This window comes from Poecilia formosa, unplaced genomic scaffold (assembly GCF_000485575.1).
Source record: "Poecilia formosa unplaced genomic scaffold, Poecilia_formosa-5.1.2 Scaffold113, whole genome shotgun sequence".
NCBI classification, from domain to species: domain Eukaryota; kingdom Metazoa; phylum Chordata; class Actinopteri; order Cyprinodontiformes; family Poeciliidae; genus Poecilia; species Poecilia formosa.
In genome coordinates, this window is record NW_006800052.1 from 1,806,942 (window position 1) to 1,831,268 (window position 24,327).

At 42.8% G+C, this 24,327-nt stretch overlaps 1 protein-coding gene across 1 annotated transcript in view; it reads right to left on the bottom strand.

Annotated features, from left to right (window-relative positions):
- dmxl2 (Dmx-like 2) overlaps positions 1-24,327 on the bottom strand; it is a 42,721-nt gene that overhangs the window by 2,584 nt on the left and 15,810 nt on the right. The window contains exons 13-46 of the mRNA XM_007560204.2: positions 24,149-24,327; positions 22,721-22,923; positions 21,420-21,541; positions 21,056-21,145; positions 20,847-20,955; positions 20,628-20,747; positions 20,304-20,531; positions 19,803-20,080; positions 19,538-19,710; positions 18,801-19,452; positions 18,392-18,721; positions 18,187-18,306; positions 17,770-17,905; positions 16,244-16,354; positions 15,302-15,471; positions 15,011-15,108; positions 14,737-14,902; positions 13,395-13,656; positions 13,085-13,287; positions 12,595-12,978; positions 11,805-11,987; positions 11,414-11,704; positions 11,135-11,326; positions 10,599-10,675; positions 10,385-10,515; positions 9,041-9,286; positions 6,450-6,640; positions 6,211-6,344; positions 6,035-6,120; positions 5,732-5,933; positions 5,310-5,427; positions 1,597-1,683; positions 1,283-1,404; positions 1,010-1,148 (exon numbers count right to left, since the gene is read on the bottom strand). Of these exons, the coding sequence (XP_007560266.1) occupies positions 1,010-1,148; positions 1,283-1,404; positions 1,597-1,683; positions 5,310-5,427; positions 5,732-5,933; positions 6,035-6,120; positions 6,211-6,344; positions 6,450-6,640; positions 9,041-9,286; positions 10,385-10,515; positions 10,599-10,675; positions 11,135-11,326; positions 11,414-11,704; positions 11,805-11,987; positions 12,595-12,978; positions 13,085-13,287; positions 13,395-13,656; positions 14,737-14,902; positions 15,011-15,108; positions 15,302-15,471; positions 16,244-16,354; positions 17,770-17,905; positions 18,187-18,306; positions 18,392-18,721; positions 18,801-19,452; positions 19,538-19,710; positions 19,803-20,080; positions 20,304-20,531; positions 20,628-20,747; positions 20,847-20,955; positions 21,056-21,145; positions 21,420-21,541; positions 22,721-22,923; positions 24,149-24,327 (6,333 nt within the window). The remainder of the gene's footprint in view (positions 1-1,009; positions 1,149-1,282; positions 1,405-1,596; positions 1,684-5,309; positions 5,428-5,731; positions 5,934-6,034; positions 6,121-6,210; positions 6,345-6,449; positions 6,641-9,040; positions 9,287-10,384; positions 10,516-10,598; positions 10,676-11,134; positions 11,327-11,413; positions 11,705-11,804; positions 11,988-12,594; positions 12,979-13,084; positions 13,288-13,394; positions 13,657-14,736; positions 14,903-15,010; positions 15,109-15,301; positions 15,472-16,243; positions 16,355-17,769; positions 17,906-18,186; positions 18,307-18,391; positions 18,722-18,800; positions 19,453-19,537; positions 19,711-19,802; positions 20,081-20,303; positions 20,532-20,627; positions 20,748-20,846; positions 20,956-21,055; positions 21,146-21,419; positions 21,542-22,720; positions 22,924-24,148) is intronic.

Genomic DNA, 24,327 nt, shown 5'->3' on the forward strand with positions numbered 1-24,327 from the left:
TGTTAAAAAAAACAAAACACCACACAGCGGCAAAATGTGATATACTCCCTAAAAGTGGAGTAAACGTTTCTGTTTCCTTTAGTCTTTTCTTTCTGTTCATCTCAGAAAGACCCTAACCCATCAAATTTAGCTGAATGCATCATATATAAGCTGAATGTTGCCCCAATATTGAACCAACACGTTTCCTCGAATCTATTTTCCATAAAATTGATCTTGGATGGGTCAAATATTCTACACACGTCAGTACATTTGTCCCAATAAGTAAATAAACAATAATTTAGAAAAACAATCACAAATTTCTAGAAAAATTCCACTTTTTAACTCATTTTTCACCTGCTAAAGATTCAAAAGCAAATACCAGGAACATTATAAAATGATCCCGTTTTTATTGCAGAAAAAAAAAACTCCACAATTCAGCGCAGCGGGGCACGAGGATTCGGATGTGTAGAAAACGACAGAAGCAGAGCAGAGGATCACCGCCTGCCCCATCCTCTTCACTGTATCGCACCGAACATTTATCAGCCTGGCTGGGACGCCGAGGTCTCTGGCTGTAAGGTACTCTGACGCAAATCTGCACCTTGGGCAGACGGCTGCAAGAGCTATCTGAGTTTATAAGCAAGCGATCTCTGCCGCGCGGAGCTGCCCTCTCCTCTGTATCAGCGCTCATAGACTCAGCAGCAGGTCAGGTGTTTAGTCGGCGCGGCTTTGTTTGGCTCGATGTCGATAAGGTTTAAAAACATAGACTTTGTCTGCGGATGAGCGGAGACTTGGAGCTAAAGACTGAATCTGACGTTTTACGTTCCTTCTGCTGTTAGTGAATACGAGCAAGTTTTAACGCATGTAGACCACCAGACCAAAAAAAAAAAAAAAGGCTAAGTAGAGTCACTTCATAGAGTTTCACCCATCAGCAGAGTTGGGAAAAGAACCGGGTTTCCCCCTGCTGTTAGAGGCTAGGAACTACAAACTCATCACTGCCTGGTGCAAAATTTTACAACAAAGTAGCTCGTACCACGCTGGCCCCCATGCTGGTCTGACCGCTACCGAGCCACGGCATGGATGCAGAGACCGGCATCGGCGGCGGCGCAAAGGACACAGAGCTTGCCTGGGCGATATTTGTGTGAGAGGAGCGGGGGTCCAAGTCGTCAGAGCTGTAAAGCAAAACAGAGACACATTGTGCAGATTTAGTTGTTTTTTTTTTTTTTGTTTTTTTTTGTGCTACAAGGAAACAACAACAACAACAACAACAACAAAAAATTATTCTTTCATCTGATGCGACTCTGACCTTCGGGATTCCTTATCAAAGTCGTCTCCTATCCAGGTGTAGGGCTGGACGGCCACTAGAGTGGAGACGTCCACCTCCTGGACGTCGTGGGTGGACGCCAACACGATCTCATTGGAGTTAGCCTGAGAAAAGAAGGAAGCAGGGAGGAAGAGGAGGAGGAGGAAGGGCAATGATTAACAGAGAGGAACTGCTTCTAACTTTACTGAAAATAACACAAATTTGTTAAATTCAAGGACATTTTCTGACAAATGTCAATTCACTTCTTGCATGCTGGCAAAAAAACATACATATTTCCAAAATGTGAAAACACTTACCCAGTTAATGGCAAACGCCATAATTATGTCAGACTCCTTGTGAATGATTTTGGCCTTTCCTCCAGGATAGCCCAGATCTGCCTCTACCTGAACAGCAAAAGAAAAACCAAAGCTGAGGAGACATCAGAGCTGCAGCTCAGGGATCTGAAGCTAGTCAGTAAAAGACAGAGAGATTTGCTCTTTGAAAAGAAGATTAAATTCATTTCCCGGTAAAATTAGTGAAGCAGGAAAGGACTGTAAATTTAAAATGTCGACTTGGGGCATTCGACTTAGAGTTGCTTCAGAAAAGATTCCCGCACCCTGAAGTTTCATTCAAATAAAAGAGAAAGGCCATAATAAGAGTATTACAGATGCATCTTATTAAATTAGAATCATATCAGAAGGTTTATTTATTTCAGTAATTCAATTTTAAGAAATGAAACAGATTCATTACTCAGAGTGATATGTTTGAACCATCTATTTCTGTTCATCTCCATGGTTGTTAATGCTCATATAATCAACAACGTATTCCTCTCTGTATATTTTATTGCATAAAACTAATAAAAATAGATTTTTTTACACAGAAATGTCACGACCTATGTTACCTTTAGCAACAGCTGTTATACTGGTTGTGCTAACCCGGTCTTGAGCCAGAAATGATGTCAAAACAACTTAGCTAAACTGAGGCGAGAAAGGACTGGAGGATGGATGTTGTATTTCATTTGGAAATCAGAGTGGCCGGCAGAGGAAGCAGGAAATGCAGTGGGTGACCAACCTCTGCATGTTAGGAGAGGCTGCTAGCATGTAGCCTCTGCATGTTAGGAGAGGCTGCTAGCATGCAGAGGCTACATGCTAGCAGCCTCTCCAAAGCTAACGCAAGTGAGTAGCCTCCTCCTTGCTTGTGAGTATCGTCTGCTCAGTTATCGGTGCTGGTTGCTAAGTTACCGGTGTCGGCCTATCATTAATCAGATTGTAGCCGGCTATGAAATGGATATAACCTCCTGCGACAAGGAAGTTTCCACCACTAGCCTTAATTTTGGTGCTGAAACTGCCCATTTGTTTCAGTAGGCTAACACCTTCTTGCATTAAAAACTATTTTGTTCTAAGAAATTGAATTTTACATTTCTTTTTATGTTAAAATTAGTAGAAACAAATATATATCACTCTATGAGCAGGCAATCTGTAAAAAGGTTCCACTTTTTCAAAACTGAATTACCAAAAAAAATTAAAATTTAACTTTCTGATATCACTTTAGTTTATGGAGATGCACCACTGCATGGTAGACGCATGGCTTCAATGTAAGTATAAAATATTTAGACTGCAGATATGAGTTGCTGCTGTAAATGACACTCTGCACAGCTACAAAAGCCTCCCGTAGCCCTGACAGTGAGCATGCAAGTTAGTCGATCTACTGAGTGTGCCATCGCTTGCTTGCTTTAAGTCCAGCAGAATCAGTCCAGTTAGGCAGGAAAAAAAGGAGTGAGACACGAAGGGAGACGTGTTATTTTTAGGATTTGGTTGTGAGGAGAAATGTGAATGGATGTCCCAGTGAGAGGAAAGGATCAAACATCAGATCTAAGCCTAAGAGCCAGGAGGAGATTTTATGGAAAAATAAAAATAAAATCAAAAAGCCAGAGCGGTCACTATTAGGCCAAGCTGGAGAGGAGAAAACCAGAACTTCACCCAGTTTGGTGACGCCACAAACCGCAAAACCAAAACCTTATGCAGCTGGTGCAGCAGACTTTTTATTTTATTATTTTTTTATTTTTAAACATTTTCTCCTTCAAGCTTGGCTTTGCAGTGCTGCTCAGAGACAAAAGGGCCCGGGCTGGGACAGTAAATGATACTACCTTATAGGGACTGCTAGCTCCAGCTATGCAGTTTGGGTTTATACGGTCCACATGGTTCTCTAAAGACTACACAACACACAGAGGCAATATAGACACGAAACAAACCAACATGGCACAACACAAAACACATGCACAAACAGAAAAAAAACAAAATAAAAAAAACATGAAATGAAAATGAAGAGGACTCACAGAATGTCATTGTAATCTTGTTAAAAAAATAGAAATAACTAAATTTGTCTATTTTAATAAAGTCCTCGTCATTAGAATGGATGAACAGTGAATCTGAATGTTGTAGCTGCTGCCTGATATCTCACTTGTAATAACACAAGACTAAGCACATGAATCGTCTGGAACTTGTCTCATAGATATAAAAGCTTTTTTCTTTTCCTTTTTTTTGGGGGGGGGAGGGTCGGAGGGGGTACAAGTGATTACTTTCTTCCAAACAAATCCAGACATCACAGAAGGCAGTGATCTGTCTTGTGCCTGATTAAAGATGAGAAGTCAAAGCAAAGATAATGAAACTAAGAAAAAACATAAATAGAGAGAAAAAGCTCAGTGGGCAACTTCCTCTGTCCGACAGCGTTATGGTGGACGGTCAGGCCTGCACTCTGTCTGATGGACGATTCCTCACTGGTCCAAATAATCTCACTAAAAGGTCTCAAAAGACATCAAAGCAGGAAGCTTTCAATGCAAAATTGCATGAGCTCTTTGTAGATTGTTTGTTCATACTGGAGGAAAACTGTACTAACATGTGGCAAAATCATAATAAAGACTCAATGGCTTTCTTCCTTTGGCCAAACAAAATGGTACCTGCTTCGTTTAAATAAGCCTAATTAATCCTCACACTACAATGGTTATTGTAATCTAATGTTGTGATTCTTGGTCTGTTCGTCTAAAAAAATTCAACTGGTTTGCGAGATAAAATGAGAAGGTTAAAAAAGCAACGTCATCAAACACGGATATTTTGCCCTTTCCTTAAAGGAATAGTTCAAAATTTTCAAAGTGGGGTTTTATCATGTACTTATGAGTAGTCAATGTCTTACCTGCAGTACATAACTGTCATTAGATCGCCACGACATTTTTAATCCAAAAGTAAAACCATTTTAAAGTTTTATAAAACAGTTTTTGCCTGTGCCTCTATGATATTTATTAAAATGGAAATGTTTTGTAATGTTTTAATATGTGGACTTGACACCGATTCCAGACTGGAACGTTTTAAGACTTTCTTAAAGAAAACCAGCTTTGTAGTCATGGTTACCAGCAAGCCCATGATGCTTCCATGACTTCTTCTCGTTTCATGGTTGTCTACTTCAAGTTAATTCTAGGATTTATGCTGTGTATATTTTATCTTGCTACATTGGTTTTATTGTCTTATAGCGTTTTGTGTTATTATAGGTCTATCTGGTGATGTGTATTACAACTTTGCTAAGGCTATAAATGTTAGTGTTCTGTAATTGTTTATACTTAGCATGTGTCCCCATGCAAATAATAATAATAATAATAATAATAATAATAATAATAAACAAAGAAGGAAAGAAAGAAAACAAGCTGAGATCTGACTTTGCTTTAGTCCTGCTCTGATTTTCAACCACATGAAAAACTTTTGTGTTAAATTAAAGTGAGAACATTAAGAAAGTTATTCATCGCAGATAAGACTCTTCATAACACATAAATAAAACCATCACTGGAAAAATCTGAAGGATCTCTTCAAACCAACAAAATAATCATGTTGGAGGATGTTCTTAATTACAGACAAAATATGGAATAAAATTGATCCAACGGGCCAGATCAAATAAAGAACCATTTAATAAGTAGATATGTTGTTTTTAGTCAGCTAATCAGGGAAAACTGAACTAGGATTTTCTTTATGAATCTTCCGCTGACCTCACTCTGCTTCCTTTTCTTGGTAAAGATGTAACGAATCAAAGCCTCCTGGAGAACTTCCTGTTTGACCAGGAAATGCCAAAGACGTCGAACTGGGAAGGACTGATGGCTCTTATTCCTGGAAACAATAATAGGGCAAAAAAAGATCCAGTTAACTTTTTAAAATTAAAATTTGATTTTTCCAGCAATTCGTAAAATACCTGCCAGAATAGTATTTCCCGCCCCCCCATAATTGTGTGTAAACAAAAAAAACATCTGGCTTTGATTTTCAAGAGCTCACAGCATCCAGTCATAAGTATACATATACAAACTGTAGGCAATTGTCCCCAAATTGTATGTAAGTGCGTCAGAGTAAAGGGGTCTGAATACAAATGCTTGTGAAATTAGAGTCTTGAAATAAAAATGACATTGAATGCACTAACTTGAAGGGCGTGTTGTCCGGCTCCAGCATGGCCTTGTGTCGCAGTATGGCGGGTCCAGATCCCGAGCTCAGGTCAGTGGGGTAGGTGTTGATGTAATTGGGAGGCGGACCTTCAAACTTGTTCATCCGCTCCAGTAAAAGCTGTTCCCAGTTCTCCAAAGTCTTCAACACTGCGTTGCTGAGAGGGGAAGTGACTGGTAGATCTGAGATCACAGCAAACAAAGAGAAATGGTGTGCTTAAATACAGTCAGAAGTGCACTGATATGCTGCATGTGTGGGTCCACATTAGATTTAAGCAGAGTACCTGTGAAGTCAAGTCCAGTGAGAGGGATAAAGTTCTTGACGTTGTGATGAGCCAGTTTGACCATAACCAAACGGATCAAAGCCCAGCTGAGAAAAAAAACAAAACGGTAAGACTTCAACCTGAAACACCGGCTCAAAAAAGAAAGTTATATCTAAGCAGGAAAAGATGGAGCCAACCTGTAGGAGCTGGAGTCCGAATGCTCTGTCATCTGTGTGTCTGAGAGGAAGGCATCGTCATCATCGTCGTCATCCTCAGCGCCACTTTCGTCTGAATCATACAAAGCATTGCTCTCTGAGAGCGGGAGGAAAGGCTGAGAGGAAGAGAGGAAGGTAAGCGGAGAGAAAAAAAAAATGCCCGTTTTATGTAACGCGGAGGCTGTGCGTCACACAAACCGCTTGTCAGGTTAATGTCTTACTTTCGCTACGAAGTAGTCCCACATGCTCAGCTCGGGGGGAATGAACTTCTCTCTGTAGGTGGGCCTCTCTGCAGGCACAGGAGGCGGGGTGGCGGGCGTCTCCTTCACGGGGCGTCCAGGAACCAGCATCCTCATGTTGAATCTGCGCCTGTATCGGTCCACGTCCTCCGCAGGCGGCTGAGGGGGGGCCGCTGGCATGTGAAGGAGCGACAAGGAGCTTAAGATATTTACGACTGACCTCAGAAAAGGAAAGCTGTCGGGGAGGCTGCGAGAAGAATGAGGATGAGCTTAGACTCAGCCTCATTTTCATTCCAGAAGCAGGTGAAAAGCAGATCAGGAGGAGGAACACTGCATCCACACTCTATCAGGGGCCTAAGCCACATGGACTTGGAGTTAAAACTGCAAACAACAACCTTAGTCATACCAGAAATACCAGCACTGGCTTTGTCTCTTTTACCACCCAAATGAAAACTCAGGCATTTGGGAGAGGGTGACACATGAAGACAAACACATTTAGGATGGAGACACAGGGCAAGACACTGTAGGGTATGCACAAACCTGCACCATCATCCTGGGTGACTATCTCTGGCATTGCACCAGACAAAACAAGACAACACACAAACCAGAGTAGACAGTGCAGTTAGACACACAGATACCACACAGTCTATTACATAACTTAAAATAAAGGAAAATAAATTAACAGGAAGTGATACTTAAAAACACACAAAAAGACATCAAACACAGATGACACATGTGCCGAGAAGTCATAAACAAAGGATTGCCTTCAATCCACAGCACTCAAGTGAGACAGACGTAATTGTCTATTTTATTAAAAAAAGTGTTAAGGATGTCAATAAGGAGCTAAAAATAAATGTTGCTTCTGCATGGCTGTGTTTCTGCAGCATGGAGGTGAGACTGCAGCGAACCTCAAAAGGGCAGAGTTTCAACAAGAGATCTGTTTCAGCGGTCTGACATTTACGATCGTCTGAGCTCCAAACAAGCTCTTTGAAAGCCTCCCGGCCGCGGCTGAGAGCTGCATCGGACGTGACAGAGATGCGCCGTCCAAATGCCAGCTCCAATCTTCTCTCCACACAAAAACAGCTGGAGAGTGAAATACTATTAATGAACGGTGTTCAATTCTGCCCGTAAACCTGGATTTCTAGCAGCGCAGGTACTGCATTAGGTTATATGCAGATAGAAACACTTAGTCATGGCAAAAGAGCCACACATTAAATCTATTATTTATTCAATTTCTGCCGTATTTCGCTCATTCAGGACATTGTGTCTTTTAGTTTGACATCTTCCACTGTACGTGGAAATATTAATATTCAGCTTTTGTGATAATCTCAGCCGCCATTGAAATGAATGAAACATCCCATAATTTCCGGAAAAATTGTGGCAAAATCTCTGCGCTCTTCCACATCTAACTACTTCAGTTAAAAATGCCATTCAGAGTGTAAAATGTAGTCATATCCTTCAACTACTTCTGTTTATTTAAACCTGTTTGTATCGCTTACAGATTTCATAAAATCCCTCTTCGAGTTTCTGCTCAGTCATGCACTCTTTTGTGCTGGTCTACGACATAAAACCTCAAAACCCAACCAGGCGTGTAGTTGTAATGTGTCAAGATGTGAAAAAGCTACGAGGCACAGAACATTCAGAATGAAACACGGCTATAAAAATAGCAGACATACTTCTAGTACTCTAGATAACACATTGTTCTTAAACCCTCTCCGAGTGTACCTGGTTTAGTCTCAGATTCAGATCTAGTCTGAGAGGCCGGCTCAGCCTTGGCCACTGAGCACTCCTGGCTAAGGGCAGCTGTTTAGTGACAACAAAAATGAGCACAGGAGACATTACGACATGAACATGCGATGCTGCGTACGCACACAAATCCACTCACACCCTCACATGGTTGCTGCTTATCATAACAATGAGCACAAATGTCTTCATAGCACTAATCAGTTCTAATGTTCTTGAAGGGCATTCAGCAGGGAGCTTCATGAGAGAGAGAGAGAGGCAGGAGAGTCAGTCAAGCATCGGCAACAACGCAAACCTGTACAGTTACCATGCACCGCAATCCTGCAAACCAGCACTGCAATCTACCAGCCTCGTTACTCACAGCTGGCCTTAGTTGCTGGGGCCACAGTGCCCAGCCCCTCTCCCCTTGAAACAGGAGGAGGGGGTCGATTGGGGTGCTGGGTTTCAGTGGGGATGGGAGAGGGGTTTGGGGAGAGGTGGCTCTGCTCAGGTCTTCCTGTCTCCTGAGATTCCTCTGGACTGGCTGCCTCAAACTCAGCTGGCACTGGGACACAGGGCAGAGGGCACACTCACACAAGACACTACACACCAGTGGCAGCAGCAGCAGCAGCATCTTTGGAACATCATCAGGTCAGGGGTAGGTGAATAAAAAAAATGATGGAGACAGACTCCAGAAGGATGGAGCGGTCGCCACGGACGCGCAAGATGCGATCAGAGTTAGCTGGGATGTGAATACCCAGAGGAGGGCAAAGGGGGATGAGGACGATGTGAGGACCGTGTGAGTGTGAATACAAAACTGCATTTTCTTTTCTTTTCTTTTCTTTTTTTACCTGGTGGAAGTTCAGGCCTCTTTGGCTTAATAATGACTTTTGCTCCTCCTCCGAAGACGGCCGCCCACATGCGGTTGTTGAGGGGATGCGCGGCCAGGCGGAAGAGTTCGTTGCTGTTGTGAGTGCCCAGGCCGTGGATAAGCAGCGAAAGATAAACGGCCACGACCGCCTCGCACAGCAGAACGCTGAGCCTCGGCTGGTCCTCCTCCCTCGCAGACGTCAACAAGGAGATCAGGGACGACACACCTGCAGCGAGGGGTGGGGGGGACACGGTGCTTTTTTTCTTTCCCCAAAATTATTTGCAAAGTCATAGAAAACAACAACAACAAAAAAAACAGACACAATGAAGAGCTCTTTTATGAAACATTTGCATGATGGAGTGATAAGTCTCTGTCTTTCTATTTCTTTCCTGAAGGCCATGGAGCTCCTATTATAGAACACCATCTGCCTCTCTGCATAAACACAGATTGTCTGCTTTGCTTCCCCCGCCCCCTGCACACACACACACACACACAAATGCACGCACGCACACACACACACAAACACCTCCCTCTGCTGTTCACATTTCCTCCAAGTCAACCCTTTGATGCTTTCATATATGCTACTTCCACATCCAGTGAGGATTCTGGAAAATTATTATAGCCTCTGTCATCTTTTTTGGGCTTTTCGAAGTGTGGGGCGCCAGAGCTCTACAGGGGGGTCACAACACCAGGGGAAAAAGATGAGCAAAGTAACTGCAGGTATTTAACCAACTTCCACCAAGCCTGTAGGCCTGTTCATTCATCCAGCCGCTGTTATAAAAGTGCTGGCTGTACTTGGCTGGAGTGAACCTGTCTGGCTTTCACATCCCAAAACTCAACAAAAACCTGATTGGGAGCTTCAAAATTCAGCAGCTTTGTCGAGGATTGTTAATTTTACTGTTGGTGAAATTTTTTTTTTTTTTTTTTGAGAAGTTTGTGATAAAACTATTCAAGGTCCTGAAATAGGACAACTGATTATTTTCAGTTAATGTTTCAATTCAGCTAAACCGCCCTTGACCCATTCATTAATGTTTGTGGTGTTTTTGGCATCTTTTGAAATGTTGATGTTTCGGGGGAATGGTTTCTGTCATTGGTATAATTTTGTCTGAATTTACGATGTCCATTTATTCATTTATTTATTTCTTCAGTACATTTTGCAACTTAAATCAAGCTCATTGTTCTGTCTGCTCTTTCGCCATAAGCTCTTATAACAAATCTAAAGCAGGCAGATGTTTACAGAAATAATTGCAGTAATGTAGCTGGGGGATGGAGTTTTTGATCCATCCCCCAAATGTGGAAAACCCCAAGAAGAGTGTCTGGTTACCAGGCCACTGCGCAGGAGCAGAGTTTGGAGTAACATGTTCTTCAATGCTTTCCGTGCGAAGCCGCTTCCTTTCACTTAGCAGCAGCCCCTGGTACACCATCCCAGTGAACTGGTTGGCTTCTGTTTGACTGCTGAGAGGACAAAAGCAGAGAAAAGTGTTTATTTTCACCATGCAGGAGTCAAGTCTCTCGCTGACTGATGGACCTGGGGTTACCTGTAACTGTGACTGTCACATAGGGCTTGGTAGACACAAGCAGAAAGAGACGCTGCTAGCGTGTGAAGAGCATTTACCTGAGGATGAAAGAATAGTTGTTATATCATGGAAATGAACAACAAATACAAGGAAAAGCTGCACACTTCAACTCCAGCAGCATTTTCCTTAGAAAGAAATGTTTTTGGCAGAACATCGGGCTGCATTCAAACTCAAGCACACATGAATTGACAAGAAGCTTGCAACTTGTTCTCTGTCTTAAGCATCAGTGACATTTGGTACTGATGGTGCCAAATGTTTTCCAAGCTGCTCTCAAACTTCTGCCATAAAATATGAATAGAGATGAAGAGAAAAAAATCCACTGCTCCAGTTTTCATTGCTTTAAGGAGTAGATAAAAAGAAAAATCACCTTAGTTACGACACAGAGTTTCTGTAAGTTAGCATATTTTTAACAAGAAGTGCTCCGAGTGGTCACGAAATCATAATTTCCTCAATCCCCACAAGTTTCAAATGTAAAAATTCCCGTTTCGAGTCCTGACCCGATCGTCGATGACATCCGGATGTGGCGGAGCCTCCATCATTGTGATGGTGTAGAGGATGTCGTGGATGTGGTTGCTCAGGTGGAGAACGGGATTGGCTATGACCGTCTTGGTGGGGGCGATGCACGCAGACAGCAGGGGCAGGGTTGTAGGCAGAGGCAGCGGGGACTGCAGCTGCTTCACCGTGGTCTCCTACCCAGACACAGACGAGGCGTTTGAAACCGTGCCAAACATTCAAGCAGGCCAATAAAAGATTGTGAATGGCAGCGTGGCGCGCACCTGCTGGCTCTCCTGCAGAAGGAAGAGAAGCTCCATACGGACGGAGGTGACCCCTCCTCCTTTGGCTCCGTGAAGGCTGCAGTAGGACAGGAAGACCCTCAGCAGGGCCTGGTTCTTCCTCAGCCAGGCTTTACGCCTCTCAGAGTGCTGCTGCTTGGCTTGAAGGCGACGTCGCTCCATCTGGTGACGCTCGTAAGCCCCGGCCTCCATGTTGTCCAGCGCCTCGTCTGAAATGTCCACAGACGCCGTACGGTCCCTCTCGAACTCTGGGCCTTCCTCTTTTCCCTCCACCTGTGTGTTTTAACCAATACGTGCAGAGAATTACTAAATCAGAAAAGACGGGCAAAGCTTTCCTTTTCTCCCCAGCTGAGTTTGTTTTCTTGGAGTTTACCTTGTAGTTGCAGATCTTGTGCATTGCTGCAATCTCCTTCTCCAGCCAGCTGTAGAGCTGAAAGCGGAGCTTCCCTCCATCTACCTCGAAACCCGTGGCCAGCGTCCGCAGCTCGGTCATCAGGATCTTCAAACACGCACGAAACTTCAGCTGCTCTGCAATCACATCCACTTCGGACTCACCCTAAAAAACAGGAAAACTGAGTGTTTAGAGGTTTTAAAAACTATATAAAAAAAAGCAGTCCTATAAAGTATGAAATATAACATCATCTTCTAATAATAATCCTCTAAGCCATGATTTTCACTCAAAGTACTTGGGCTGCTTTTAGTGTCATAAAGAACAAATCTGGCTATTAACTGTTTGCAAGTTAAATACAAACATATTAACTGTGATACAGTACATGAGTGTTCACCAGGTTTAAATACAGCTGGTAGCCGGTAAAAAGATCCCTTACTATAACGCAACAGATACAAACTGTAGTAGAAATTGAAAATGATGGAAAAGATGACAGGAAGACCAACACAAGGAAAAGAGGACACAATGGACATTTTACAGAACAGCGACAAAGAACACAGGACATTTGGATTGAGTAAAAGAAAATAAAGATTGACTTTTTGGGGGGATTGCTGCTCCCAACTCAAGACGTTTGTTTTATGTGTATGATTGTTGTATATACAGCAGTTTGTTCAAACGGATTATGAAAAGAAAAATATGAATATTAAAGCAAAGTGGAAACAAAAATAAATAGATTTCATCTGTGACTGGAGCAGTTTTTAATAGATGTGTATACCTGTGAGTCTTCTCTTTGCAGTTTGGGACCATCGTTCTTTGAGCCTTTGTCCTCAATCTCTGGTTTCTTCATGGTTAAGCCATCTTCATCCTCATCCTCATCGTCTTCCCTGTCATCGCCCCAGACGAGCTGCAGCTCGTCTTCCTCCACCTTGACAACGGGCTGGCTCCAGTCCAGCCCGCCGACGCCGTCGTTGGCTCCCCAGGCAGGAGCCGGCGCTGCAGAGGAACCCCAGTCCAAACCGCCCTGGGTGCCATTTTCTAACGGCTGGCTCGTATTCACGTTTGCCTTCGACGGAGCTTTGCTGGGAGACGAGGAGCCAGATTTCCGGCTTACTTTGGGAATCTTGGAGAGCACTTCCAGAGCCAAAACCGGGCAGCCCACCTACAGCACGAAACAAACACGGTAAACAGATCAACATCACATAATTACGACGCATCAGAGATACCAGACGTCTACTGGACAGTAACCATTTCAGAACCGAGCTTACTTTAAAGTGTGCATTGGCAGTGGTGAAAAACAGTTTGCGCTCTATAAGGTTGATCTCATCTGCACCGCTTTTCTCAGCGGTGAGGCCCACGTTGGTCACCGTGCCTTCTGGATTCGCAAAGTGCCGACGGATGATCAGAGGATGTGTCCTCAAGTAGTTATAGAAACTAAACACCACAGGGTTGCAAGACTTCACCATCACATCTGACGCACAGGAGGGAAGAGAAGGAGATGAAGAATAAGGATTGCATACAACAAAAATCATGACGAAAGGAAGTAAGGCTCGTTTTGTTCCCAGGTTTTCTGCTTACCTGGATTCTCCTCTTCTTTTGGGTTTCTCTCCAAGAGTGTGTCCAGGGCTCGGGTGTAATCTTTCATAATCCAATAGGCTATGCTGCGAAGGAACGGGTCTGGATGCAGCCTGGAGCAGTGATAGGCGCTCCCGTCCCGGTTGCAGCCCAGAACCTTCTCGTATAGGAGGCCCTGGCAGGTGGACGAATTCTCAAAGTCGGCTTCGTACAGCCGCGCTACTATCATGGCTAACTGGAGATCCTCCATCTTCTCCATCAACACCTGCACGTCATGAAGGAGCGTTCAGTCTACAGTGCAGCACAACTAAACTTCATATGAAGGGTAAAATGACACATTTTTAAACGGTTGAACTCATAATACTCAGCTATTCTGAGTGATTATAGAGCAACAGCTAATAGAGCTAAAAGTTTGAGGGTTCTTACAAATGTTCCCAACACATTCTGGATTAGATCCTGTAATTTATGACGAGTGATACTTTCATTTCACAAATTAACTGAATAAATGCAGAGTTAAGTTGAAGTGGTGACCAAAAACCAAAAGACAACAGCCTTTTTGGATTTTGTTTTAAATGTTTAATTGTAAATATGTCTTTAAGTCATAAACTACTGTGATCAAACTGGACAAAAACAACGTTATGATTAGCATTACCAGGAACACGGATCAACATCTTAACATAAATTGATGAAAAAAATGCTTTTATTTTTGCTGGAATGCCACCGTTTTGTCTTTGCAGAATAAGAAAAAGTATAGAAACTCAAACTGTTCTCCGATTTTTCCACAGTTAAAGACATGGTAATATGTAAAAAAATAAATAAATTCCCTAATTTTTTCATACTAATAACAGACAATATAGAAACCCTGTTATTTTGTTGATGTGAAAATCCAACAGTGCTCACAAAGCATGGACCTAAACATGTAATTTGCACGTAGCCATTCTAGATTTCTTTAACTTGGTCATTCTTGTCTCACTTTACCTTGAGTTAGAAACACATAATGCTCAAAGTTGCTTTCTTGTCATTTTCTATCTGCATGTTTTGACTGTGCGGCTGTAAACCTCAGGCCAAAGAAAAATATACAAGATTGTTATGAATTTTATCAGCGTTAAGTGTTTACTCAAAAGGCTGCCAGGCTGCTCTCAGCAACATATATCATTATTATGCTTCATGTAGAAATTTAAATTTCATAGACTTTTATTTCTTTCATTTTACTGCCACTGTGAGGGAAATGAAAACAGAGACCAGGAGAAGACTCGGAAGTAATAAGCTGTTCCTGGGTATCTATCTGTGTAAATCAGGAAGTGTGTGTGTGTGTGTGTGTGTGTGTGTGTCTATTTCTCCTCACCTCTATTGCGTCTTTAAGGGAGCCAGCTAATAGGAAAAAAGCAGCAGACTGTTCAAAGCGCTGCTTTCCCAGCAGGGAGAAAGCGTTTTTTAGAGCTGCTTTTCGCCAGCGGTCCTCAGTGAAGTTGTTTTTGAAGAATTGAGTCATTTTCTCATCATGCTGAGACCTGAGAGATGAAAATGAGACTGTTGAATATCTCAATGAGGTTTAAAAATACACTGAAAACAAACACACAATACACAGAGCAGCAGTGCATCCCGTGACATGATCCTACCGGAATAGACCCCACAGAACGGCTTTTTTCTTCATGGCCAAGTAAAAGAGCGCAGCATCCAAAGGATCGCTGTTCCTCTGGAACGCAGCTTTGCCCAGCTGATGTCACACAAAACGGCTCAGTTACTTGGTTTACTTGTAACCTTAAACTGATACTTCACAACAGCAAATACTCAGACGTGCTGAGCAAATTAGACATTTTTCTCAATAAAAATCGCAGGTTATTTTACACTTTTATTCTAGATTTTCTGAAAGTGTTCAGGCTGATTTTTTTTTTTTTTTAAATCGGTACCTTCTCCACCATTTTCCGCAGCGTGTTGATGTTGCGTATCCACCATCCCACTCCCACAGCTCTCAGCTCAGACCACTGTGGGTCGCCTCTCTGCATGGCAGGAATCATGTTCAGCAGCTCCTCCTCCGCCTCCGAGTGGAAGGCCCAGGCAAAGTGGCACGTGGAAAGGCCTGGCATGGAGACGGATGGAGGGATGGAGAGGAGAGAGAGGCACGATTGGCTTGAATTGAATTTGGACAGGATTTAATAAAAGTGAAACATGAACCTGACGCGGCCTCGCAAAATGCCTTGAAATGACATGAGGCTAAAACATATCATCAAAGAGGTTCAATTTATTTCAGGGATTTAATAGATAAAGTGAAACTTGTGTTTATTGCACAGAATGCATACAGTTGTCAGCTAATTAAAACCAAAAGCTAAGCTTCCCAGAAGATGTGAATGTTGCACAGGGGCAATAACTGGGGTATTAGTACAGAAATAAAAATGATGTCTGACAAAAACGCGAGACAGATTACAAGCTTGACATGAAGGTCAGAAACACCCTCTACAGGAAGGATAACTAATAAAGGATAACTGCTTAGGAAATACATTACATTTCACTGAGCCACCTCCTCCTAATGTACACAAATGTTGCATTTAAAGACTTTCCAAATATGTAATACAGATTGTACCAGGTGGAAGCTGCAGCAGATTGGAGACAGAAAACGTGTGTGTGTACGTGACTGTAACTAGAAGCGCATCTCTTCATTTTTAAATGAGTAAAACTTCATTAACTCCATACACACACAGGTCACAAACACATATCCATAAATAACACTATTAAATACTTTTTTGTGCTGTAGATCAAGACGGCTCAATGTAATGAAACCTATTTGATTCACCTGACAGCCTTAACTGGTGATTTAACAAACTATGTTTTATTATCATTATTATTTTTTTTACCCTGGTGAAGCAGCTGCATGCGATACAGGGGAGGCAAAGACGTGAGCAGGCAGGTATGAAGACGCATGGCGAGCAGGTACCTCAGTCCACACTCATCAAGAGCCTCGCCACCTAAACAAACAGAAGAGATTTATTACTACAGAAAAATGCAAAAAAAGCCCCTCCTGTAATATGTCAGTTTGTGTAATCCTGTCAAAGGAGATACGTTTCCTGACCGTGAACCTTCTTCTGTGATTCCTCTGCCCTGGAACAACCTGCTTATGTCTTGCTCTCAAAAGACTAAATAAACAAGAGGGAAAATCGAGGAGGAAGAAGAAGAAGAAGGAGGAAAAAAAAGACGATGATAATGAAAAAGTACGGAGGAACAGTTCAGGCACTTTTTGCTGATTTGGTCATTGAAGATTTGATGGTTGGAGATTAAAGACACGCTGGAACACGCAATCAAATAAAAGCATGTTTGTCTTACACTCTTATAACAACTTTTAAAGAGTATTATCTCTTACAAAGGTTAATAACTACAGTGATGTTAGACAAAAAGGCAGGGCAAAAAAACCCTCCAAAAAACATATTGATTGATTTGGCGTTTCACAGGCAATGCCAAATTGCATCGCTTAAATGTGGGCTGCATAATCCTAAATATGAAAATATGGGCTATCCTGGAGGAAACAATTTTAAGAAATACTTTTCTTACAATCTCAAAGTCAATCGTTACTGAAAAACTAAAATCTTACTTTGCTAGAAGAAGCTCTGTCATGTTTCATTTTAAAAGGCTGAGTTTGTTTTCAAAGAGAAAACATCTGCTTCACCATGCAGGCTGGTGTCTATGTTCAGCCTGAACAGCTCTACAGTCAGTGGCAGAGTTAGAAATATTAGGTTTACAGACATTAGAAAAGCTTATGGAGTCAACGGCTACAGACGCACCAAGCAATCGGGAGGTTGGAGATTTTCAGTCCAGGTTCAGTTTTTTTTTTTTTCTTTTTTAGAACTGAAACTCTTTTCTATGGAAGCATGTCAATTAAATCAACAAAGATAAATTACAGTACACAACACAAGAGGTTTTCTTTTATTCTTTTCAGTCTTTGTCTGTTTCTGCCCATGCTGGATTTCTAAAATCCAGCATAGAGTCAAGATAAGAGTTTTCATTCTTTGAGGGATAAACACTGGGATTGTTTTTAGTGTTTAGTGGTGATAACAGCCAAACTACGTTTTTAAAGTCAGATCACGCCGTTTCAAAAAGAAGCTTGTTTTACAGCAACCGCTTGTTCTCACACACACAGTGTGACATCGCCTCTGGTATTAATATAAATACTCAATGAGAAGAATCAATGCAGGAGCAGAACACCTGCTGCTGTTGGGTAGATAGCATGAGAATTACCATAAGATCTTTAATTTTTACTATCAAACTGAAGCAGCATTTAAAGTAGAATAAACACATTGTGGCCAGAATGCTCACTCATGCGTTAACCGTCGAGGTACAAAAACAAGGAACAGCAGTGGATACAGGTAAAGTCAAAGCCTTTAGCAACCTGTGTACTGCTGATCAGTGGAGCTCGTAACTTCAGCACTGGTGGTAGCAATCGTATCGGCCAGGGCCACCAAAAACATCTGCTCCAGCCTGGTCAGTCCCGGGAGGCTCGAGTGCATGAGGTGGCTGGATAACACCTGGAGACAAACAAAAAAGAAAAAGAAAAAAACAACTGAAACAGAGAACTGAAAAATAGATTTTTTCCCCTTTTTGTGCAGAGAAGGAAACTGTTGAACAAGTTTCTCCCAGCTTTCAATCCACACAGTAATTAAATTATGAGATTATCAAAATAAAGTATTAACACATCAAAATGTGCTTAATTCTCTTCATTACTGTATTATTTACTCTACATATAGCCACATAATAAAAAAATAATAATTCTGCACAGAAACTGCAAGGTCAATAAAGTGAGCATTACCTGAGCATGCTCTGGTCCAAAATAAGAGGGCCCATACTGAGAGAGGTTGATGACTCGAGACTTTCTCTCTGGTTTATCAGTAGCAAAGTTTACAAAGTCATCAGTAGTAACTGTTGGCACCTGTTTGAACATTCAGGAAACAGTTTTAGTTACCTGTAGGTCAAAATGCACCTTCAGTGAAGACACAGTAATTCTGATAGCTCACCTGGAAGAGATCGGCATACTGGTCTTCTGAGGATTTTTGAGCCGCATCACCGTCAACAACCTTAGCCGTTTTGGCGCTTTCTTCCGCTCCCTTGAATGAGGTGTCCAGGTCGGCCAACATCAAGGCGTACAGGGGCAGTGGAGGGATGGAGTTGATCTCCGTGTAATCCCTCCCTCCGTCTCGGCCGGCCACTATGGTGTCCTTTGCCGTGCTTCCGGTCACGCTGATTGTTCGAGAGAGATGCCTCCTGGATCCGCCTTCACCTGCCTCCACATCCCTGACCACGGCGACTTCTCCGGCTATGCACTTCACCAGATGGGCAAGTATGGCCTGAACAAATTCAGACGTACGCGTTAAGATTTTAAGTAGCTATTTCTGAACATTCATTTTCGAGCGGAAAGGTACCTACCTTGGCCCGTCTGACCTTTCCCAAGTCCATGAGTTCCAGCAGCTGAGTTGGGTGGTACTGCGGCAGAGTTGGGGAGAGAGAATGAGCCGCCTCGAACAGTCCACCCTCCTGTAGACCTGCGGGGGCGCGGAGCGCCTCATCCACTCCAGTGCTTCCTTCAAACACGCTCTTGGACCTGGCTCTCCCTTCGAAGACGGAGGAGGTAACCACGCTCTGACCTCCGGCGATGTCTGCGGATGACAGGTTGCCCTCTTCTCCCTCGCCGGGCTTCTTGTCCTGGTGCCACTGGGCGTACACGTGCATTTCACAGTCCATACCCACCACCAGGATGCCGTCCCTCACCCAGGACAGGGAGACCGGCAGCGAAGGCGTCCCGTCCACAGACGACAGGAGGTCAATGGCGCGAAGCAGGATCCAGCGTGAACGGATGCCCTGTTTGATACTGCCCCCTAGAGGAAGGGTGATTACTGCTACCCCCTCTTTGCTGCTGGTCTGCTCATTGACCATGCCAGAGATGCGGCCGTACATGAGGATGTTGGAGCCCACCCCAATTGTGAGAATGTGGGAGCCGTCCTCCTTCGACAGCCAGTCCAGGTGGACGAAGTGCTTGATGTTGGGTGAGCTATGGTCTCTGCTCATGTACAAATCAGACCTGAAGGGTAAAAAAACCCCAGCAAAACACGTCTGTAAGATACAGAAAGTATCGAATAATAAAAAGTAAATGGTTCCATTCTGACCTGCTGTAGACAAAAAGGTTGGAGTCCACGCTGACTCTCGGATCCAGTGTTGAAGAAGGTCTGACAAAGTCATCAAGGTGAACAGTTTGCTCTAAGACCCATTCAGAGCCTCCAGTGGATTCACACTCGTAGATGGAAACGTGCATGGAGAAGTCCTCCACAGAATTGTGCAGCTGAAGACAAAAAGGACGCTTTGTTTGAATCCTGGCTGAGAAAAAGTAGAAGTCCTGCAGACAATCGTGATTAATCAATTCTCATATCCTACCAGTCCGTGCCGCGGCTGCTTAAAGGCCACGGCTAGCCGGCCGATGTAGGAGCAGGAAACGGCGACAGGCCGTCCCGACACAGACACTGCGCTGTTGTTGTCCTCCTCCTCGTTCATGAGGATCCACGGTTCCCAGCGGTACACCCGGTTGTCTGTGTCGTGTCCATCGTCGCCCTCTACAGCGCAGCGCCAGAAGCGCACGTGAGAATCGGAGCAGGTGGTAACGATCAGGTATGGCGCCAGACACACGGGGTAGATGGAGGAGGAGCTCAGGTGACCTGGAAGAAGGAGCAGGGAGTAGATGATTTATGAAATGTTTCATCTAAATACCAAAATTAACCAAATGTCTGGACACATGCTTTTCCAAATTATCCATGACATGGAAAAAGTTCAAATCTAATTGAGTATAGCTAAAAAAAAAAAAAAAAGTGAAACATTTTGTGCCAGCAAGGCAAAAATAAAACCGTCATATAAGGAAGATAACAATTCATTTTGGCCAACCTGCAGATGGCGTTGCCCTGGTAACTTCCACCCCATGCGGTAAGTCTAGTCGCTTGCTGCACACCAGCCTGGAGCTGAGGATAAGTTTGCTTGCTGATTGCAAGTTGGCTGAAGAAGCAGATCGAGGCAGGGGTCTGATTGGAGAGGTCTCCGGGGACGAGTCGGCATTCACGACCTGACTGGGAACCAGGAGCTGGCTCTGGAAACTAAATGGTTGGCTGGGCTCATCTGGAAAGAGTTACATATATCAATATGATATTCTTCATTGTTAATAATATCCAAAATAAATCAGATTTCTATCTCTTGCTGCAAAGCTGGACTTACCGACGCAGGCCTGCACGGATTGGAGGTGCAGGTGCCACATCTGCAGCACAGAGTTCCCATTAAGATCTTTCTCTATTACCACCAAGAAGAACTTCTCAGAAAATGGGGCAGGTTGGTAATCTGCATGCGCAGAAGAAGAAGAAGACAAAAAAAAGGGTATTTAACGACCGTAATTGACAGAAAGAAAACATCCCAGTTAAATTTGCAGTCTCCCTCTACCTTCTCCAGTCGAGAAGGCTGGTGTGAAAGCCTCTGATTCGTTCTGAGGTTTGTAACCTAAAATGAAATCCTCTTGGAAGACATGAAGCAGCTGGGTGTTGGAGCCGCACTGGACGCACAGAGACGCGGGATCAGAAAGGTTAACAAGGACTTCAACGAACTGCTGCGCAACGCTGATGTGAGCTGCGTGTGAAAGCAGAGCTGCTAACCTGGTTTGTAATGACATCCAACTCGATGATACATCCAGGTCTGGCTGTGGACTGCTGGCTGACAATGTTGAACACTTCACCCACCAGTTTCTGAACAGAAATATGCATGAGCATTTGGTGATTAGCCGTGAACTCCACTAATTGTCATGCGTGGCATGAATTAGGTGTAGAGGGTTTTAAAGATGTAGAGCACGTATTAGTCTTCACAAAAAGAAAAAAAAATACGGGAAAGATGAGAGAAACAAAAGTCCAGACTCCTTAGCTTTACAGTAAAGAAATCTGGAAGACATATCCTCATAGGTTTCATATATTCAAGACAGAAACAACATATTTCAAATGAGCAGAAATGAACGTGTTCACTCACAGATGTTTCTGGATCCGACAGCTCATCCAGTAGTTTTCTGGCGTCCACAACGGCTTGATAGAGACGCAGGTTTTTACCGTCTGATGCCACGAAGCAGGCGCTGGCACTGTTACAGTAGGTTCCTGGCAGACACAACGCAGTTTATAGCTCAAGTAATGTCATAGCCAAATCACAGACTCATAACAACACCTAAATACGACATAATATCAAATTAATTCATTATTATGTACTGATAAATATATTTCAAGTGAGAGGAATTATATTAGGGGCTACAAACATGTTTATGTCTAGTAAGCAGCTATGATGCGTGTCTAGAATGTCTTGATATTTGGTGGATATGCGACATTATTTTGTTCAAGCACATCATCTTGATGTCATCTAACTCTTTTGTCAAACACAATTCTGATGTTTTAGCCAAATAAAAATTTGGGTTTTAATATAACAAGAAGAAGAAAAAAAACCCATTATTGTTACAGTTGCAAATGCAACAATGTGATCTTTTCCAACCAGTGAATGTACTATGCCAAGTACAAGTCGTGCTGTTACTGAAAAAAACGACACAAGCATTTATAAATGTAATCATGGAAAACAAAGATGCAATGAGCTGTTTAAAAGAGAAACTATGTTGTGCATAGAGAGACACGTCTGAGATTAATTCAGGTTTCTAGAGAAAAACAGTCAGTGAAACTTTCAGCTGAAAGGAGCACAACACTGTTGTTCTAAGACATTTAAGCAATACGCCTATTTATGAAAATTGCTAGATTTGGAAGTGTTGGCATTATGCTGGAAATGTCTGGGATCTCTTCTTCATTAAACACAGATCTAATAATGCAACTTTTAACTTTGCAACAATCCTATTTTGAGATAAGTTTAATGACCGTTTAAGAAAAGTGTAATGGCTACTGACACATCAAACAAAATTAAATTTCACGTTGAGCTACTGGATTTAATAAGTTTATACGTCTCCCGATAAACATAACATTCAGCTGTTACACAGTAAATAATGTAAAATCATTGAAGCCATTTTATTTACTGTTTACTATTTTATATATTTTTGCTTCTTTAACTCTTGTTTTTCAGTGATGTTAGAAATAAACTCATACACTAGAACAGACCAACTGGTCTGTTTAAAGATAAAAAAAAAACAGGTTAGAAATTAGACAAAATATTGATAATGCAATCCCTACTATGAATATAACATCTAGCAGAATGCTAGATGTCCTTCACAATATCAGCATTGCACACATTGATGATGATATATTTCCTATACATCATCGTTCAGCCTTATATGAAGCACTTACCAAGTACTGTGCTGGGTACCAGTGTAGGCAGCCAAGCCACATTGCTGAAGGCAGACGTGTGCAGAGAGTTGATGCGGGCCAGTTCAGAGACCCCTCCGGTGCAGGACAGGGGTCCGATGTGGTCCACTCGCCACAAAATCAGCTCACTGTAAATGGCGTTTGGGTCGTGGAAAGTCCTTGTAGCTGCATTACGAAGCTGCTTCCTGTCAGTGCAAATGTAGAAGGTGAAATCATATTTCAAGTAGACAGGAAGTTTAATCATTGTAATCGTCATTCAGGATGCGTTGCAGTAAACAAGTTCTGACATTTTCAAAATAAAATGTCAATACAATTAAATTTTTTATTTTTACATTATTCTTGAAAAAAAGCTGCATTTGTAAACACATACAAAGACTAAAAGATGCGTGAATTTTCCACACAAAGTAAATTACCCATCAGGCTCTGGCTGGACACAGCCTTCATCTGACGCACAAAAAAAGCTATCTATTTCTTATCATGCAGAATGTTTCTCTGAGTGCAGGATGGATTTTCATTTGCCATTTTCAGGCAACTGGAGTAGCAGTATTGATTAGTCTACGTGCTGGAAGCAAAGGCAGCAGTAAACAAAACTCTGCACTTCTGATCTGGAGGACACAGCAATGATTGAGATGGGCTCGTCTGTGGGCGTTGCTCTCATTATGTAAGAAGATCCCGAGATACAGAAGAAAATGCTTCATATTCAGATTGGTATACTGTAATGGAAAATTTTGTCATGTGCTCCTCACCCCTCTTCTGCTTTAGGTTATCTGCATAGTCTTATCATGAGATTGGTCAAGACCTCTGCATTGTCAAGTAACAGCAGGGGAGAGCTCCTTGATCCTGGAGGCCGTCTAAGTGTTACTTCCCCCGACCAAGAACTTATCTGCCCTCTTTAGCATGGAAGAACAACTTCCTTTCCTTAACAATAGACAAATGTCCAGACCATCTGTGTTGGGCTCCACAGAATCCTTGGTACATAACAATCAGGGATTCACAACTATTCTTCAATCAAGTCTGTCTTCTCTGACCAGAACCTATAAAAGGTGTGAATCCCTCATTGTTATGTACCAAAGATTCTGCGGAGCCCAACACAGATGGTCTGGCCATTTGTCTATTGTTAAAGAAAGGAAGTTGTTCTTCCATGCTAAAGAGGGCAGATAAGTTCTGGGTCGGGGGAAGTAACACTTAGACGGCCTCCAGGATCAAGGAGCTCTCCCCTGCTGTTACTTGACAATGCAGAGGTCTTGACCAATCTCATGATAAGACTATGCAGATAACCTAAAGCAGAAGAGGGGTGAGGAGCACATCACAAAACGTTCCATTACAGCATCACAATGATTAGCAGTCTATTTTCTCGCTCAGCCTGATAAATAAAGAATTAGTTGTTTGCATTATTCGTCTGTTCTGTACCTGGGAAGCCCTTTTGGTGGAGGAAAGGACTGGGGCTGCTCCCCTTCCAAACTGCTGGGGGCAGAGGGAGGGGTGAGCAGCGCGTTGTGGTCGGAGGAGGTGAGCAGCAGCGGGAGCACGGTGTGACAGGCCTGGTCGTTTAGGTGGAAACGGTGGCCGCAGTAACGAATCTTGTGAGA